Source organism: Archocentrus centrarchus, chromosome 22 (assembly GCF_007364275.1).
Source record: "Archocentrus centrarchus isolate MPI-CPG fArcCen1 chromosome 22, fArcCen1, whole genome shotgun sequence".
Lineage (NCBI taxonomy): Eukaryota > Metazoa > Chordata > Actinopteri > Cichliformes > Cichlidae > Archocentrus > Archocentrus centrarchus.
The window spans coordinates 6390997-6411620 of record NC_044367.1 but is presented as its reverse complement, the minus strand read 5'-3'; the positions used below and the strand labels follow the sequence as shown (position 1 = coordinate 6411620).

At 40.5% G+C, this 20624-nt stretch overlaps 1 protein-coding gene across 1 annotated transcript in view; it reads left to right on the top strand.

Annotated features, from left to right (window-relative positions):
• The window catches only part of ehd4 (EH-domain containing 4), a 50533-nt gene extending 32609 nt beyond the window's left edge, over positions 1-17924 (top strand). The window contains exons 6-8 of the mRNA XM_030719214.1: positions 3125-3236; positions 11884-12048; positions 15154-17924. Of these exons, the coding sequence (XP_030575074.1) occupies positions 3125-3236; positions 11884-12048; positions 15154-15711 (835 nt within the window). The 3' untranslated portion in view covers positions 15712-17924. The remainder of the gene's footprint in view (positions 1-3124; positions 3237-11883; positions 12049-15153) is intronic.
• Positions 17925-20624: the final 2700 nt, after the last annotated feature.

The window sequence follows — 20624 nt, the reverse complement described above, 5'->3', positions numbered from 1 at the left end:
AATCATTATTACGTAAACAATGATTAAAGAGGATCTCTTGTGCTCCAGAGAAACTTTGTGTGAGTCATAGTTCAAAAGCAAGCCCACCATTTGATTCTCCGTCTGAAATAAGGCATTTCTTCAGTCTGGCTGCCCCTCCAAGAAGACAAATTTTGAACAAATTTAAAGATATGTGCTAAACTAAGCTTGGAGCTCCACTACATACTGACAACTTTCAACTTGTTCTTAGAAATTGTATTAGCCTGACAAGTGCACTATATATGTGTAAAACATGTCAGTAATGGGTGGGAAATGGATCAACATATTTAAACATGTTGAACAGGTGTTAAAGATGCTTATTGATTTTCACCCTCAAAGGAATTGAATGCACTTACAGGAATCAGAGCAGTTGTTAACTGTAGAAGAAATGTTTTCACTTTACTAGGTTCACTGTCTCAGCTGCAGACGGTGCTTCTGTGTGTCAGTCAGAGAAGAGAAAATGTAGCTCCAAGTTACTTAAACTGGCCAGATACTCGGGGTACAAATTGCTAATACTAGATTGAATCGCCTTTTACCTTCAGAACAACCTTAATTCTTCATGGCATAGATTCAGCAAGGTGCTGGAAACATTTCCCAGAGATTTTGGTCCATATTGTCATCATAGCTTCTTGTAGTTTCTACAAATTTGTCTGTGATGCAAATCTCCCATTCCACCACATCCCAAAGGTGCTCTATTGGATTAGGATCTGGTGACTGTGGAGGCCATTTGAGTACAATTAACTCATTGTCATGTTCAAGAAACCAGTTTGAGAATATCTGAGCTTTCTGACATGGCACGTTATCCTGCAGGAAGCAACCATCAGAAAATGGGTAAGCTGTGGTCATAAAGGGATGGGCATGGTCAGCAACAATACTCAGACAGGCTGTGGTATTTGAATGATGCACAGTTGATACAGAGGGCCTCAAAGTGTTCCAAGAAAACATCTTACACAGTATTACACCACCATGTGTCATGTTGTACCATTCAAATGTTGCAACAGAAACTGAGACTCTTCAGACCAGGTTTTTCCAGTCTTCTACTGTCCAATTTTGACAAGTCTGTGCGAATTGTAGCCTTAGTTTCCTGTTCTTAGCTGACAGGATTGGCACCCACTGCTGTGGCCCGTCTGGTTGTAACCAGTAGTTATTTTAGTTACTGTTGCTTTCCTATGAGCTCAAAGCTCTCTGGCCATTCTCCACTGACATCAGCAAGGCATTTTGGCTCAGAGAACACTCACTGGATATTTTCTCTTTTTTGGACCATTGTCTGTAACTGCTTGAGATGGACGTGCCAGAAAAGCTTAGGTCAGCGGTTTCTGATATATTCAGACCAGCCCATCTGGCACTGGCAATATGGCAGTGATTACCGTATTTTTCGGACTATACGTCGCTCCGGAGTATAGGTCGCACCAGCCAAAAAATGCATAATAAAGAAGAAAAAAACATATATAGGTCGCACTGGACTATAAGTCGCACTTTTTTTGGGGGGGGGGGGTTGATAGAATCCGAGACTCAGAGCAGAAATTCCATCTTGAACGGCAATTTAAAATAATAATGGATTAAAGAACAGGACGAACACGGTTACGCCTATGTTATGCTAACGTAGCACATTCAGCTACATGACGCACAACGAACACGTGTTCGGTATTGTAACGTTGTAAACACACTTCCAAAGTCGGCGATATTCACAACAAAGGTCGTCTTTATTAACAGAAAAACGGCTGCTGTAGGCCACAGCCACGCCAACCACAACTACAACAGCGGAACAGCAACACACACACAGGCAAGCTCTCGGTCTTTTCTCTCTCTCCATGCTGCCTTCACGAACCTCCCGAACAGTCCGAAATCCCACAACATCAACACGCTCTCTAACTAAGAGAATCGCTACAGTATGTTAACGTAACATTAAGTTATTCAGATAACCATAGCATAAAGAACATACTAACAAGTTAACCAAACCATCAATCCATTGAATTCTTCATCCTCGGTGTCACTTCTAAACAATTCCGTACACTCCGTAGACGAAGCGCCGCTTCCTCTTCTGTGTCGCGTTAGTCAGACTCGTCGTCAGCTGCAGTTCCAATTATTCCAGCCTTTCTGAATCCCAACAGGATGGTTTGTCACTGAAGCCCATGTTTTCTTGATCCATCCAATGACTTCCAGGAAAGTTGGGTGGCGCATTCTCCCAGTTGCCGTTAAGCTGTGCTCTCCATCCACCATCCACTGCGCCCACAGGTTACGCAAGACTGCCTTAAAGCTGCAGTTCACGGAGATGTCAAGTGGCTGGAGTATTTTGGTTCATGTGTTATAAATGTCACATATACGTCGCTCCGGAGTATAGGTCGCACCCCCAGCCAAACTATGAAAAAAAGTGCGACTTATACTCCGGAAAATACGGTATATAAATACGTTTTACACTTTGCACACAACAGTTTTACATGCACACTGTGGAACACTGATTCCCCGATTTCCCAGGACTCTGAACACAAATGCATTACTGCGCACTAATCTTCACAAACATCAGGCTTTTGTTAAAACAATTCTAAGTCTACCTTGAAATCAAATTGTGCCTTCATCCACGACACAAAAGTTATGGATTAATTATATGCATGTTGCAAAATAATTGGTGAGATCAATTCAAAACCCTACTCCTGCAGTGAAAGTGGTACTTATGATTTGCCAACAGAGCAAATTCTTGCATAACAAACATATTTTTTAGTCCTCAGTGTACTGTCGCACTGTGATAAAATAAAGTGGAATCAAATGAAAAAGTAAATGTACCATACAAATATGCACTGATGAAGAATGTAGGATATAGTTAAATAATTTCCATGCATCTGCCAGTATAAAAAAATAAAGTTTGCTCAGCTTCGGGTTCATGTCTGTGGTCTGGGTTAGACCACTGGTTCTCACCAACGTCACAAACAAGGCAACATGTTACCACTAATATGTTCCAATTATATTCCAATATGTATGTGTATGTATCATTTCATTGATCCATCCATTCCTTCATGTGTTTACTCATTTGCTTGTTAGATATTTAAGATTTCTTTTTCCATATTATGTGTATTCATTCATTCATTGAGTCATTCCTGGGTCTTGTCAGGCGTCTATTCGAGGCTGAGTCTCAGGACCTCTTCCGTGACATCCAGAGTCTTCCGAGGAATGCTGCTCTCCGTAAACTCAACGACTTGATCAAGAGAGCGAGGCTGGCCAAGGTGAGACAAGAAGTCACGTGTGGTGGTTGGAGTTAAATATCAGAGCTGGAGGAATTCCAGGAATATTGTGGAATATTTGGTTGAAGATCTCTGAGATAGTGTTTTCAACTGGCTGAGTTTTGGTTTCATGATGGTGTCCTTGTGGGTAAAAAGGTCTCTAATGACATCAGCTTTTGTTTCAGGCTTTTACTTAGAAGAATCGAAACACAGCTGTTTTTTATTCAGCAGAAACAGGAAGCAGAAGTGGTACTAAATTTAATGGTGATGTGGAAATAAAACCTTAATCAGACCCTCATCCTGAAATTTGGCTTACACCAACCACATGAGCTTTTGATTTAGAAGAGTTTTTTTTTTTTATTATTATTCTTTTAAAGAATTAAAATAGATAAAGGAATTAAAATGTATTACCTTAGTCACGCACACTTAAACCTACGTACTGAACATCATGTATACACAGGGCTTACAGTTCAACACCACTGTGCCAGAAATCTGGTGTGGGTTTGTTTTAAATTCATCAGTGGAAAATTTTATTTCTAGGGAAATATTCTTACTTCTTTTTCTAACTGTCATGTAATAAAAAATATGAAAAATGAAAAACTGTGATTTAACAAATTGTCAGCTCAATTGCGCATGTAACTGTGCTATTTAAAAAAAAAACAAAAGAAAAACAAAATGACAGTTACCTGGTTACTTTGTATATTTTAATCCTGTCACAACTTGCATATAGTGAGAAAGGAAAATAAATAAATAAATAAAATGATTTTATTTTAATATTTCAAGATCACAATAATGTTCCAATTTAGAACTACCACAAAAAACGAACTGACAAAAATAAAATGCACTTCAATTGGATACTTACAGTTGTGTTCAAAATAATAGCAGTGCATTCAAAAACATGAATAAAGCTCAGAATCCTTATAATAGTTTTTATTTCCAGGCACTGGGAACACTGCACATTATATTCTAAATCAAAGCTTATAGAAAAAATGCATACATTTTCCAATTTCTTTACAGGAAATTAAGAAAAATGAATGTTGGGCTGTTCAAAAAAATAGCAGTGCCTGTATTTTTCTTTATAAACTCAAATATTCACTTTATGAACTGAAAAATCTTTAGGAATTAGCATTCCTGTGAATCACTAAACTAATATTTAGTTGTATAACCACTGTTTTTGAGAACTGCTTCACAACTGTGTTGCATGGAGTCGACCAACTTCTGGCACCTGTGAACAGGTTTTCCAGCCCAGGATGATTTGACAACTTTCTCTGCATTTCTTGGTTTTGCGTCAGAAAAAGCATTTTTGATGTCGCCCCTCTATTGGATTAAGGTCCGGGGGCTGGGCTGACCACTACATAACTTTAATTTTGTTGGTCTGGAACCAAGATGCTGCTCGCTTACTGGTGTGTTTGGGGTCTTTGTCTTGTTGAAACACCCATTTCAAGGGCATTTCCTCTTCAGCATAAGGCAACATGACCTCTTCAAGGATTTTGATATATGCAAACTGATCCATGATCCCTGGTATGCGATAAATAGGCCCGACACCATAGTAAGAGAAGCATCCCCACATCATGATGCTTGCACCATCATGCTTCACTGTGTACTGTGGCTTGAATTCAGTGTTTAGGGGTCATCTGACAAACTGTCTGGGGCCCTTGGACCAAAAGAGAACAATCTTAATTTCATCAGTCCACAAAATGTTTCTACATTACTCTACAGGCCAGTCGATGTGCTCGACTTCTTTTCAGTTAAAAAACAGCTGTTTCAGAGCTGTTCTTGTAAAAGCAAATATGTTTGGTACATCATTGCATTCGGATCACCATTCCAATTGCAATAATTGCCAGACATGACAGGCTTTAAAAAAAAAAAAAAAGACACACAGGCCTCTTCTAATTGTCACAGTACTCACAGGTAACATCAGCCTGTCTCTGATCACCCTGGAGCTGATCATTGGCCGAGTCTTTCCCATCCTGGGTATTCTTCGATCCATTTCAATGGTAGTCTTCCATTTTCGTCCACGTCTCTCTGGCTTTGCTTTCCATTTTAGAGCATTGGAGATCATTTTAGCCGAGCAGCCTATTGTTTTTTGCACTTCTTTATATGTTTCCCCCTCTCCAATCAACATTTTAATCAAAGAAGGCTGTTCTTTTGAACAATGTCTGGAACGGCCCATTTTTCTCAGGTTTTCAGTGAGAAATGCATGTACAACATGTGTTGGCTTCATCCTTAAATAAGGGCCACCTGATTGACACCTGTTTTTTCACAGAATGAATGACCTCATTGCTATTATTTTGAACACGCCCTGAATGCTGGGTCTGTTGGTTTTCTATGACTCTACTACACCTACTGGTAAATTGTTTGCCATGTAGTAATATGACTTCTACCAAAAATATTGATTGATCTGGTTAGTCATGTTGGACTGCTATTATTTTGAACACAACTGTACAATTTACTTCCGCGAGCTGCACAGAGCCGCAGCTTAAGCCTGAAAGAGCCGCATGCGGCTCCGGAGCCGCGGGTTGCCGACCCCTGATCTGGACTTTAACCTACAGTGCCAAGCTGTGTTTTTGCTTATGATCATCATAGCAGGGGATGTGCCCTGCTCAGAATTTAGAACACAAACATTTGTCCAGCCTGGTAAAAGCATATAAGAAATAGTGGGCTTTTATTTTGTAAAACTGCTTTTACAGTACAGAAAATTATGAGGAGGTTTGAAAGTTAAAAAGAACACAAGAAGTAAAATAAAGATGAAGTTCCACTATTTTTGAGTCAGCAGACAAACAAAAGCAGATTAGTAACACTGATCACATTAGACTTTTTGCACATAAGGTCAGATTACGAGAGCTGTGTCGCTGAAGCAGCATACCGATTCTCTCTCTCCTCTTGACATCTCAGGAGATTCAGTGTGAAGAGACAGCCTCTTGATTTGAGGTCACTTCTTTTTGTCATGGAGGATTAGGTTTATCAGCTCAGTTGAGCTGGAATCGATCACGAGTGAATGATCCGTGCCAAACACAGATGTGTGTTTAGCCACAAAAGGTCCTGAACTTATGTAATCCTGTGAGGCTAAGCAGCTTTGTTATGGTGCATATTTCCGTTATGAGGCAAACAAGAGATTTGGCTGCTCTCCACTAACAGATGACGACTGTTTTCTAGTGGGAACTTTGTACAGAGTTGCTAATAAGGAAGTCAGACTTCCACAGGTGATATTGAAGCAGCACTCATCACCTCTTCTAACAGAGGAAGTAGCGACGATCGAAAACCACAACATACAGTTGAAACAAACCATACTTGACCTCCAAGCGTGCTCAATGTGAGGTAACCAGGTGTTCAGTGGTCTCCCAGAATCCCCTGAACACCCTTCACTCAATCCAGAAAAGACTTTCATTTAACCACGTCCACCACTGCCCACTACAAACAAAAAGAACTGGTGAAAAACATGGACACACTTCAGCATAAAAAACCAATTCCCTCAGGAAAGAAAGAAAGCTGTAATATCAGTTGACAGACTTTAATGTTAATGGGCAGTTGTTCAGAGGCCCCCTGGCCTAACATGTGAAACACCTCTTGTCATATATTTATTATATATACGCTCACCGTAGTCTCAGTTTAGTTGCTATATGCTAAACTGCCTTGACCATGTACAAACTTCACATGCTGTTCTCTGTATTTGTTATATGTCGTGTTTTTTCATTTCTTTCTGCATGTCAGGTGTCCTTTTTATCTCTGTGTTAACCCTGCCCACCCTGTGGCAATCACACTAAGTTTCACTCATGCAACACTACCACACATCATGACATATACACTCATAATTGCTATTATCCACCTACCTTGTGTACCCATCTTTACCATATCTCTACAGATATTAGTCACACTCTCAATCGAACTCATGGACCATCTCAATAGAATTCAAGCTGATGTTTGCCTATTAAAAGAACCTTTCTGCCGAACACAAAAAGCACAGCACTAAAATCACCTCAACTTCCCCATGTATCCACAGCCAATTCTAACTCCAGATAATGAGGAGTTGCAACTCTGTTTAACAACAAAATTAAATTCACTCACAGTAGGAAGATTTGTAATCATCAGCATCTATATTAAGAACATTCCCCTCACAACGGCTAATTTACGCCGATCAGGAAAAACATTATGACCACTGACTGACACTGATTATCTCTTCATCATGGCACTTGTTAGTGGGGGGGGATATATCAGGAAGCAAGTGAACATTTTGTCCTCAAAGTTGATGTTAGAAGCAGGAAAAATGGGCTGCGCAAGGATTTGAGAAAGTTTGATGAGGGCCAAATTGTTATGGATAAGCGACTGGGTCAGAGCATCTCCAAAACTGCAGCTTTTATGGGGTGTTTCTGGTTTGCAGTGGTCAGGTGGTCCAAGGAAGGAACAGTGATGAACCAGCGAGAGGGTCATGGGTGGCCAAGACTCACTGACGCACGGGGGGGTGGGGGGTGTTGAAAGCTGGTCCGTGTGGTTCGATCCAACAGATGAGCGACTGTAGCTCAGATTGCCAAAAAAGTTAATGCTGGTTCTGATAGAAGGTGTCAGAGTACACGGTGCATCAGAGCTCCATCTCTGTGCTTAGTAACCTACCCAGCACAGAACTTTTCATAGGAGGTAACTTTAATAACACTGTGTTGGACCCGGGTTTGGATAAATCAAACACCTCAGGCAACACTCAAACTTGGCAATCAGCAGCAATTTTAAAGCAATATATGACTGAGTGTTGTCTTGGCGATAGTTGGACGCTTCATTACCCACATGAATGGGAATATTCATACTTTTCTCAGTAGCTCATACATTCTCCAGGATTGACTTGTTTCTTATCAGCAAATCACTCCACTCAGATATTTCGGAAGCACAAATTCTTCCAAAACCAGTCAGTGATCATCCACCAGTTTGCTTTAAACAGCCCGGGCCTGATGGCTTCCCTTCTGGTATTTTTCAGGCTATAAGGCGCCTTATAATCCGGTGCGCCTTATGTATGAATTCTTGTTGTGCTTACTGACTTTGAAACAATTTTATGTGGTACACTGCGCTCAAAAATCTGTCTAAATGTTTTAGTGCGACTTTGGTAAGGGACGTTTAATAAATATTGAAGTTTTCCAGAGCGTACAAAGCGTACAACGGGGGGAGGGATAACACCCAGCGTACGCTTTTCAAATAGTTGAGCGCTGCCATCTGACCGCCAATGGCCGAGGAATCCACACCACTGCACCATTGTGTGGTCTGCAGTGATATTTCCTCTGGTCTGGCAGATCAGTTGAAAGGCCTCATTGAATTCTCTAAAATAGTCCATCATTGATTCACAAAATGACTCTACTGACGATATTAGACAGGAACAAGCTGTGAGTGCAGTGCAGCAGGTGTGGAAAGCAGCCAAAGCTGCCGGAGATAAATTCAACAAGAAGCATTGTTCCAAAAATGGAAACCGTACACAGTAAACCGCAGAAAACTATGATGGATTGGGCCTATTTTCATCTATGCTGGCCCGGAGATTTGTGCGTAATCTGGCGATCGGTGGCCGGCACTGTTGCCAACTTTTGTGTAACAAAACTCACTGTCGGCTGTCTCAAAAAATCGCTAGAAGTTGCTAAAGGACGAATGGAGGTCCGGGGGTGTATGTGCTGTCCCCCTTGGTGCCAAAGAGAGGTCCGGGCGATGCCATAGCGTATGAAGGGACGCAGTACCAGCGCTGTATGTACACAAAACATGGTGACAGCGTAGTTTTCAGGTTTCCGGTGTTTTTTTTGTTTTTTTTTTATATTTTTCTTTGCTTATATCGGTAAATATACTGGTGCACAGGATTTATGAAGGGCTTATATATAAAATGAAGAAATGACTTGTTCTTACCCTCATTAATAAAGAATATATTGTAGCGTCTGTTAAGACGTTGAAGGAGATGGCGACAGATTGCCAGCAAAAGTTGCCCTTTTATTAACAATTAAATGGTTGCTGTTTGATGCAAACAAAACAGTAACAACGAGACTGACTCGGATAATGACGAGAGGGAACCCGGCATGCTTGATGCCGAAATCGCCCAACTGTTCAACTCAGACACTGAAGATGAGGAATTTGATGGATTTGTGGAAGATGAATGATTTAAAATGTGAGGGTATTTTTCTGTATTTGTTACAACTGAACAATATTCTGAGTTATTGTGAATGAGTTGAATAAAGTTCGACTTACCTGACGCTTTTGTTTCGCTCTACATATGTTTTATCATGCGCCTTATAACCCGGTGCGCCTTATATATTTGACATTATATTTTTTATTATTGTTCTTTTCTTTACTTAAAGACAAATGATCAAAGTCAAATTTGAGATATCATTTTTAAAAGTTTGAATTTTCACATTTATAACAATTTTATTCAAATCAGTAAATTTAATTACCATTTATTTTTCTCAAATGATGAAGTGATTCTGTTACATATTTCAGCACATTTTGGTATTAAGTCTCATTTTTTGTGAGGTTAATATTACAACAAGTCAGACTTTAAGTTCAATATGGATTTCTTTTTTTTAATTTAAATCTGTAAGATACAAAGTCAGAGTTGAGAATGGAAGTTTTGCATTTTATTATTTTGATGAACTGAGTAAAACACAGAGTTTTAGCCTCCTTGCCCTCCATGTTAACCTGCAGCCTAGATAGCAGACTTCCTGTCTCAGGGTTGTGATTAAGGAAACTTTGTATAAACAGTGCTATTGTTGAACGGAGCTCTGACAGCAGGGGGGCTGTGGCCTTTTCCTTTTGAGGAACTATCAGGTTAATTTCCTCTCTGTTGGGATTGTATAACCCAGAGGAGGTGGAGGGGAGCAGCCACAAGACACGATTCTTCATAAATAACTTCAGCTGTGTGTGTGTCCGGCCAGCTTTGCCATTTAGTCAGACTTCTGCTGTGTCAGCTTGCCCACATGTCCCGAATCTTTTAAGATTTAATGAGCTTTTTTTTTTTAATGAAGCACATAAAAAAAGTCTTTTTTAATACTTTAAATTCGAAAGCTGCCATTTTTACAGTGCATAGTTGACGAAGTTGCCACAATCCAAAAAGGAATTCCACCTATTTTTTCTCATGACCTACTCTTTAAGAAGCTAGGTACCAGGGTTATAATAGTTTTGGATTTTACATTATAGTTTAGTTTTAGTTAGTTTTTACTTTTTTTTCTCTAATTCAGTTAGTTTTAATTAGTTTTCAGAGTGGTTTTGCTCGTTTTTATTAGTTTTTATTTTTGGTTTCATGCTTAGTTTTAGTTAGTTTCAGTATTAGTTTTAGTATTTTCATACCTGATCAGGTGCAAGATTCAAGGCGCAAAAGTGACTATTGTGTAATGAAAACTTGACAAAAGATACAGTTTAAAGAAATATAGTCAACAACCAACTGTTCACAAGACATGCTAAATTTGTGTAATATTAACCCCTTAACTGGCAAGGGCCCGCTGACGGGCCGTTTGTAGTCCCTTTTATATGGCAGGCTAGACCCTCCCATTTTTACTGACACCTCATTCGGCCAATCATCTAACTGGCTGCACCAAATCACCTGACAAAGCTACGTGACGCCCTCTGAGTATCACTGGCTCTAGCAAACCCATTTCTTAACATGATTGGCCGAATGAGGTGTCAATCAAAATGGGAGGGTCTAGCCTGCCATATAAAATGCACTTCATTCAGCCGGCGGACCAGACGCGGCCAGTTAATAGGCTATGAAATGGGTTTTTCAGAGCCAATAATGACCAGAAGGCGTTATGTAGTTTTTGTCAGGTGATTTTTTTGCTGCCAGTTAAGGGGTTAAGGACACACATGAACATCAACAGGGAGAAACAAAGAAAAACATGAATTCCCAAACTCAATAAATTCTACAATAAACTCCACAATAAACTTCAGCATCAGTGCAGCAGATTAATAACGCCTACATGTGGTGTTAAACAAAAACAAACTCTTTGAAGGAGTCAAAGCTCAAATCCAGCTGCATCCTGATGTTCTCACCACCTGAAGCTGCTTCTGTTTTGGAGCTAGCTTGGTTAGATGTTCGCTAATTAAACCTGCAGGGTCTTTGTATATAACCTACGGAAGTGTCCGACCTCATGTCCGCATTTATGCTTGTGTAGCTGGATTGTGTGTGTTAATTACCTTGTGGTCGTGTGCAGGTGTTTGTACTCAAAGAGCCTCCATACGGGACTCTGCCGCTTTCTCTGCAGACCGCAGCCATTACTTTGCGGACCAGCGCGGTGAGCGCACGCACATGCGCACTCACACAGTTGTCCTGTGGCGCTCCCAGCTTAAACTCGGAGAGCGGAAACAATGATTTCATATCAATCCACAAGGCTTAAAAAAACCCCCCAAAAAACAAGTTAATTTCAGTTAGTTTTAGTTAGTTTTGTAAACTCACAATTCAGTTTTAATTAGTTATCGTTTTTTCCTTTTAATTATAGTTTTTATTTATTTCAGTTAACGACAATGTTTTTTCAATTTCAGTTTTCGTTATTTCGTTCGTTTTCGTTAACTATAATAACCCTGCTAGGTACACATGTAAATGATGCTGGCTGCCACCTCTGTGGTTAAAATTTCAAAGCTTTTTGGTGGAAATCAGACATCTTTCCCCTATGACATTTTAAAAAGCTTACATTTTCCACTGTAGGTGCACGCTTACATCATCAGCTACCTGAAGAAAGAGATGCCGTCCCTGTTTGGGCGAGAGAAGAAGAAGGACGAACTGATCCAGAGGCTGCCGGAGATCTACACCAACCTACAGAGAGAACATCATATCAGCCCCGGAGACTTCCCCAATGTCACCAAAATGCAGGTACAAGCAAACACAGAGTTGGATTTGAAAAAAAAAAAAGAAGACTGTCACATGGTAGTTTGCCTATTTGAAAGCAGTTAGCAGTTGGAAATGCAGCAGCAGGTGGTGTATGGGAGTGCTTGATATTTAATGTTCAGTGGCTGCTAGCCAAGCCGAGCTGGCCAGATCCCTATAGTCGTAGTAAATGATTTCATTTAGCTGATCCTCCCATGAGTCTCCTGGAGAAAACAAGAACTACCATCACCAGGGGCATCTGATATGGTTGAGTGGGATTCTGTCTGTTGGATGAATGACTCACTGAAGAGGCAGTTGAATGACATCAAGGACCACCACAACACAGCTGCAGCAAATAGACTTCAAATAAACTTCTAATTTTACATATTTCTATCTCATAAGTTGCTCATTTTCTGAGAGCTGCGTTTGCATGAGAGAGGCCTTAGTTTTGGTTAATGACCAACTTCTTTCTCATACAAACAAGCTGTAGATGCCAGCATCAGGATACCAGGGGGCGTCACAGGAAAAAATTAAAAACTTTAAAACCACTTTTGATTGTTGCTGTCAGAGCTCAGTTAAGTCGACATACACACAAACCACAGACTGTATATAAAAGAGAGAAACAGCCAAGTCCACTGAGGACAGAAACTCAATGAGGATCCAGGAACACTGCATGCTCATGAAGTGGCAATTACCTTGTCAATCAAAAGGTAGGCCCACTGTAAAGCATACTCTGCTGTATCCTTCTGTTTGACTCTAAAGGGGATGATAATATAAAAAGGAACATTATATTACATTAAATAAGACTCAAAACTAGTGAGTGAGACTATAAATTTATCAGGAAACTGTTTAGTGACCCCTACATGAACTGAGCTGCATAGCCATTTTCCCATAGACCTCTATGCAATTGGACTTCTTTTTACACCATCCTCTGCTGGCTACTGGAAAGAGTACAGTTATGAAGCGCTTCCATAATGGGTTTACTTATTAGCTTTGGAAGCTACATCCATCTGTCATAAACAGTCTGACACACACACACACACACACACACACACACACACACACACACACACACACACACACACACACACACACACACACACACACACACACACATTTTGGACTTAGTGTGACTAACACTTCCTGAGGATATCGTTATCTCTCATGTTGAAACCAGATAAAGGCTGTTAATGAGTCCTGAATCAGAAACAATGTAACAACTGTAACTGCAGAACATATCTGGAAACCAGTTTTTAGAGTTTTTCAGTATTACGGTTGTGTCACTGTGACAGTTGTATGTAGTTCCATGAAAGAGGAGCTGCTCATAGAGAATTCTGCTTTTAATTTGACAAATATTAAAACACAGAGTAACAGCAATAGCAGTGCTATACTTCCTGTTCCCATCATTGGAATTGTCATTCTGGCATTTATGTATCCTTAAGAGTGCCAGACTCTGGGAATGTCCTGCCCCTGCCCTCCTGGACACAGGTTGTTATTGGTTGATACACTAGGTTTAATGTAATGGTTGTTCCTGTTTATGCAAATACAGGAAAATTATTGTTTATATAAAAGCTTGGGTATAAATGAAAAACAAGTGAGTACAGGGTTACATCTTGTCAACATCCGTAAAACAATGTGTGAACTGAAGAAGATGAACCCAAAACTGTTTTCCTGACGTCAGGGAGGGTTTTAACTGCAGGGACAAAATGAACTGAACTGCAGCTGGTCTGCCGGGCCTATAGAGAGATGCTGCACGACAAGAGTGTGTGTTTGTGTGCGTGTGTGTGTGTGTGTGTTTTTCCCTCAGCTACACTCTGTATTTATTGGATTATTGACAGGAGAAAATGTTTGAGTACACATCACCCTGGTGAGATGTGTGCTCAGCTGACATGGAAACATGTCCTGAAAAAAAGCCTGTAGTTATTTTCCAAATGGCTCTTTAAGCAGTGATATCAGTAACCAGCATGTTATGGTACCAGTAATTAGAATAGGGGTTGTTTTTTATTTTAAATTTTCTTTTTTTGATCCAATTAAAAAAAAAAAAGCAAGAAAGTGACAATCATGTAGAAGAAGAAGGATAGAAGCACTTTCATAGTTGAGATTGTGAAACCATCAAATATTTGGCATTTTTGTCTGAAAAGGCAAAAAATCTGATGGATTTTCAAGACACACACACACACACACACACACACACACACACACACACACACACACACACACACACACACACACACACACACACACACACACACACACACACACACACAAGCACTGAGGCATCTGCTGTGTTGTTAAGAGGTCAGAGGTCAGCAGACGGTGCTATGTCCAGCTGCACAAAGCAGGACATTTGATTTTTAGCTCATCTGCGTCTCACTGAGAAGTTTTAGCTCATCTTGTCATGTAGGATTATATCCTAGTCAATCAGCTCTGAAAACCTTTCAGGACAGTTTTTCTTTCATTCACTCATTTTGTTTTGCTTTTGTATAATATACATATGATGATCGATCTGACTGAAAAACCGAGGGACTGTGCACACTCATATGGTAGTTACTTTCACCTCAGTTAGCCATGTCCTAAAGTATATGCTGCCTTACAGCGTACTGAACTGTAAAGCATCATGCTGTAACTACCAACTGAGCCCATAAATTAACCATTAACCATCATTAATCAGAGTCTTTAATGAGATCATAAATCACATGAGAAGGTTTTTTTTTTTCCCATAGACCTCTATACAGGTAGGTGCCTCTGTTAATAAAGGTAAACAACATCTAATCCCCAGTTTGTCCCGGCCTCAGTCACAATAAATAAGAGACTCAGGGGGTTTGCTTTGCAAAGCAAAAGTTTAGCAACTAATATTAAACCCATGTGCAAATACCAATTTGCAAAAATAATCATGAAATCATTTGCTTAAATGTTGAGGTGAGTAGTGAAAAACCAAATGTGCCTTACAGAAAAGTATACCACGATTTTAAAGGCTTCATCATTTATTTCACTCGCATATTTGTAGTCATATCTGTGCGATTGAGCTTTAAAATTTATGTCATTGATATTCCAACACACTGTCTAAACTCTCCCAGCAGACGGTAACCTGTGTTTCTTCTTCTCCTCCAGGATATGCTGCAGCACTATGACTTCAGTAAGTTCCCATCTCTGAAGGTAAAGCTGATCGAGAAGGTGGATAAGATGTTAGCCTCAAAGATCGCTGTTCTTATGGCGATGATCCGGGAGGAGGAGTCCAAGCAGCCTCCTGCCATGGTGTCGGGTGGTGCCTTTGAGGGCTCCCAGGATGGGCCCTTTGGTCAGGGCTACGGTGAGGGAATCAGTGCTGGTGCTGACGCTGAGGACTGGATTGTCAGCCGTGACAAGCACCGTTACGATGAGATCTTCTACACACTGATGCCTATCAACGGCAAGATCACCGGCGTCAATGCCAAGAAAGAGATGATGAACTCGCGGCTGCCCAACACCGTGCTGGGGAAGATCTGGAAGCTGGCCGACTGCGACCAGGACGGCATGCTGGACGACGAAGAGTTCGCCCTCGCTCAGCATCTCATCAAGATCAAACTGGAGGGCTACGAGCTGCCCACTGAGCTGCCCATGCACCTGGTACCCCCGTCACACCGCAAAAACCCTACTGCAGATGCCATGTACAATCACACTGAGGACTAGAGTGCTCAGGGGGTGCCAAGCAAGCTGCCGAAGAGACAGACTGAGCAGAGACGAGGTGTAACAATGTAAAGAACCATCACAGGTGGACATGTCTGAGAACATATGAGCCACCTAATGCTGCAGAAGGTCAAAGGGTAAAATTTTTGTTGGATACAGTCACCAAGACAATGCATTAGAGCCTAATAATGTTTGACTGTTTCGAGCAGCAGTCAAAAAAAAGCACTTTTATTTTGGTAAGATTTTACATGATGAGCATTTCAATGGATTTAAAGGCACCAAAGAAGAAAACTGATTGACGTTCTTATATAATATAGCCACAGTTGCCCAATTCTGGGTTCATCACTCACGTTCGCTTAGAAAGAGGGCAAGTCTTCATATTTAACCTTTAAAACTGACTTCTTGCATTCATTTCCTTTGTTTGTCTGAAGGTCACAGTTAGAACTTGGGTAAAAATTGGAAGCCAACATATTTAATCACCTGCAGTATATTAATATTCCTGCAACGCGTAGTTGAGCTTTCAGTCCTTACATTTGAACTCTTTAGCTTTTCGTGTACAAAGGCCTCTTTCAATCATGTGTTAATAAAGGACACCACTTATGCAAAACTTATGTTGCAAGTTTAAATGCATCTACTTGCTGCTTAAAGTGCCTGTAATATGCCTTCTGGATTTTTCCCTAATATTCCAGCTGTTGCAGCTTTTTCCTTAACAATGAGTTACTCTTTCACAGAAAAAAACTGCTCTATGGCTGTGACTTATTCTGGTGAAAACATCTTCAGCACTGTGAGAGCTTTGTCTTTGAAAATATAAACATATCAAAGATGTCTTCATGATGATGTAATGCTAAAAATAAAAATGGCTCCCGCAACATCTTAAAAGCTGACATAGTTTGTACTGAAAGAGCGGTCTGTAACGTAGATTTATTCCCCTTCCATGCAGGGCTCACTTTGAGGTCAGAGGTCAGAGTCTGGAGCTCACTGCTAATTTGCCCACAGGGATGGACAGCGTCCTGAAATGCAATTATCAGTATGTGCTCAGTTGCTTCTGTTTCCTCACATTGTAAAGGCAAAAGGAGACGAGGAGAGCCACGACCTCTGACCAGCACCGTGTGGTCTTAAGGTCGCCACTGTAAGCTTAATCTGGGGAAAGTTTTAAACAGGAAAGAGTTTGCAGAAGACTGGCTGACTCTTATTTCTGACCTTATTTCTTCCTTCATTTTTTAAAACGTCAGATTTCAAATGACATCACATCAGAACAAACCAGGAGATCAAAACACGCCTTCGTATCCTCCCTGGAACATAAAACACTCGTCTAACCAAACAAATCTAACAGTAACTTCAGTATTTGAAAAACATCCAGCCAGTATTACAGAGTATAACTGATATGATGATTGGGAGAAGGTAACTCATGATTTTAAGACGATATAAAATTCACAAATTGTATTTTAAAGTGAAGAATCACCTTTAAACCCACAGCAGACATGAAGGGAAAACAGTTCCACAGCAGTGCCTTTCATTTCAAAGCTTCTTAAGCTAAAAATAAAAGTCTGTAGCTTTACTTTTTTTTTTTAGTTTATCAGAAAATGTGTTTTTATTTGGCATCACCAAACCACTGTTTCTATTTTTAATGTCGCAGTGCTTTTTACTTTGAGCATGCCGTTTAAAGGCCTCTGTTCTAATGACAGGACGGGGGTTGTCCTCGAGGATTCGACAGGAGGTCCGCTTCACATCAGTGCCTTTAAAATGCAACTGTCAGTACATGTCATGTCCTGGGAGTCTATCCCAGCTTTCATGGGGTGAGAGGCAGGGTACACCCTGGGTAGGTCAACCAGTCTGTAACAGGTCTAACACAGAGAGACTGACGGCCATTCATGCTCACATTCACACCTACAGCCAATTTCTCCAGTCTCCATCTGCAGTCTTTTCTGTCCCAGTCTGTGAAAGAAAGTCACACCTGTATGAAGCAGCGGTCTGCTGGTTCAGGGATGGAGCGGGAGTTATTCCCTCATGTTTTCTGTATGGTTTTATCTGTCCAGCTGTACATGTAGTGAAAAGCTCACTCTAACTTTCATTTATCTGAATGTAAAAGTTTTTATTTTTTGATCTGGATGTATTTTGTATTGACGTTGTTCCAGTGTTGTTCTGGTGCAGTTCCACCTCTCATCCTGTTAGTAGAGCTGCAAATTAAAGTTAATAAAGTTTATTCAGTACATGTGCTCAATGTGCCAATGTTTCATTTTTTTTTAAGACTTTATCATATTCACATTTATCAGACAGTTACTCTACCTACTGGCTGTAGCTCAGTAGGTAGAGCAGGTCACCTACTGATCGGAAGGTCAGTGGTTCGAATCCTGGCTACTCCAGGCTACATGCCAATGTATCCTTGGGCAAGATACTTAACCCTAAGTTGCTCTCCGACCGTTCTGTCGGAGTATGAATGTGTGTGAATGCTAGTTAATTAAAAAAAAAAGCACTTAGCTTAATTAATGATGGAAGTGCTTGTATGAATGGGAGTGCATGGGTGAATGCAAAACAGGTTGTATAAGCGCTTTGAGTGCTCTGATTGAGTAGAAAAGCGCTATATAAGAACTAGTCCATTTACCATTTATTTATGTTTGGATTCAAATTTTACTCCCAGAATGCAATATTTCTCTCATCTCAGCGCTCCTGCATTTTGAGCCAACAGTACAGCTGTAAAACTGGAAAAAAAAAAAAAATCATCTGTTTTGCAGGTTTTAATTTCTGTCCTCACTTGGACAGCATCAATTTTTGGAGAGCTCCCTGCAGAACCCTGTATAACTTCATGAGTCTCTCACTCTTCCCACTCTTCTTTACAACATTGCTTCAGTTCATTGAGGTCTGTGGGCATTCATTTATACACATCTCTCCTAATGTCCCACCACAGCATTTCAGTGGGTTTGTACTTTGTACAGATATGCTGTGTTTGTTTTTTCCTCCAAACATCTCTACTTTGTTCTCATTTGTCCAAAATTAAGCAAAAATGCAGAAGCAGCTACTTGGGTGAAATTATGGAAAGATTGCGGTTTGGGTGAAAACATGCTTCTCAGCAGTAACCGTCCACTGCTCCTCCTAAACACTGAGTTAGGAAACAAGAGAATAGACAGAGGTTGCAGCACAGTGTGAAGCACTATTAAAATGACCACTCACCCTAACTTAGTGATCACACTCCAATACCACTGCACACAGTTCCACTGCAAACCCAGGTAACACCATCAATCCTACTACCCCATTTGTGCACACTGACTGCCACCAGGAAGCCCTGAAGAAGACAGAAAGACCAGGGTTAAAATCAATAGCACAATAAAACACCAGGAGAACAAAGAAAGTGTTCCAAAACAATAAAAAATACTATTGGATAATAACCAGCATGTGACTGATATTTCAAAGACAAAAAAAAAAAAAAATAGCAGTTTTATCCAGCCCTAAGTTATCAGTTAATCAGCCACAGTAGCTCATCGAGTCTGTAAGAGAGAACTTTGTTTAGCTTTCCTAAAAAGCACTCAGGAGTGACAAAACCTCAAAATATACCTTATCGATAGGACTTTTACTGCATATGTATAGTTTGGAAGACTGTGTTGAATCAGCCTACTGCACTTGATGTGTGGCCCTTTTGTTACCTGAGCACCTCCCACTGACACACCCACTATTCTCAGTACTGCTGATTCTCCTGCAGGGACTTAGGAATTCCCGCACACTTCATTATGAGCAGTACACCAGACACCACAGGCACTGCTGTTCTCCTGGGAAAGTTCTAGCTCCAGAAGAACTGAGTGCCGCTATGGAACTGTGTTTGAAACTTAGATGGAGAGGTGACTCTGTTTCAGGACACACCCTTTGGTTCAATTACTCAGTCTTGCTGTTGTAAACATCCCTCAGAAAGAAGTGCAAACTGTCTCCGGTGCGTCTTTCGGGAAAAATGGTGATTATTACATAATGTCCTGTTTCCCTGCAGAGCTGCAGTCAGGCTGTGTTGGCAGGATGAGGGATGATTGTGTGTCATTAATTATAATTCAAACAGGAAACACACATTCTTCAGTTTGCTTTTACTGGATCTTGAACCGTTTCCTCTCTTTTCTTTGCCCGTCCAGGTTTTGTTGCTTTTTTGTATGAGACCATTCTGTGAATAATATTTCATTTTATGACTCAGTGTGTATTCTGTTAAACTCGATCTACACAGATGAATTCTTATGGGGGTTGGCCTCCAGGACATTTTGACCATCAGACACTTGCATTCTGGTGCGTCATTTACACAAACAGCGTGTAGCTTTTCTGCATCAGTATATGGTGGCAGTGTCTACTTTATAAAGGAAAATTATTTTCCGATCACTCCTTGAAGTCCCATTAAGTTCCCTTGCAGTTATGTGGACTCTCTTCCAGTGCGTCAAACTTAAACTTGATTTTTATTTTTGAAGAATAGTAGTAGGCAAAGAACTGTGAGCTCTACTGGCACCCAATGGCATTCTGACATGCACTGAAATTCTCAGGTTTCTGCTGGATGGTCTCTCTCGAACGTGTCAGGACAGCACAGAGGAGCTCCACAATGATAGTTTCATTCTGGGTAACAAATTTGGGGTGCAGCACAACCCCATGAATAGCAAAGGAATGATGATCATTCATGCGACATTTGTGTCATTTTGAAACACCTGCTGACGTTAGCTCTCTGCGCAGGGCTGAGGTCAAGGGCAAGTGGTCAGAACAGGACTTTAAGGTGAGCAATGAGTAATGAGCAACTCTGCTAGAATCCATTTATACATGGATGAGAATTTATTTATATTTATACTGGGAGTATAAAATAAAAACACCCATTTCTAAAGGACAACGACTACTACTGTGATCAAGACTGTGTTACTCTTATGTTGCTTTGCTTCTTTAATGCTTATAGTGATGATTGATGT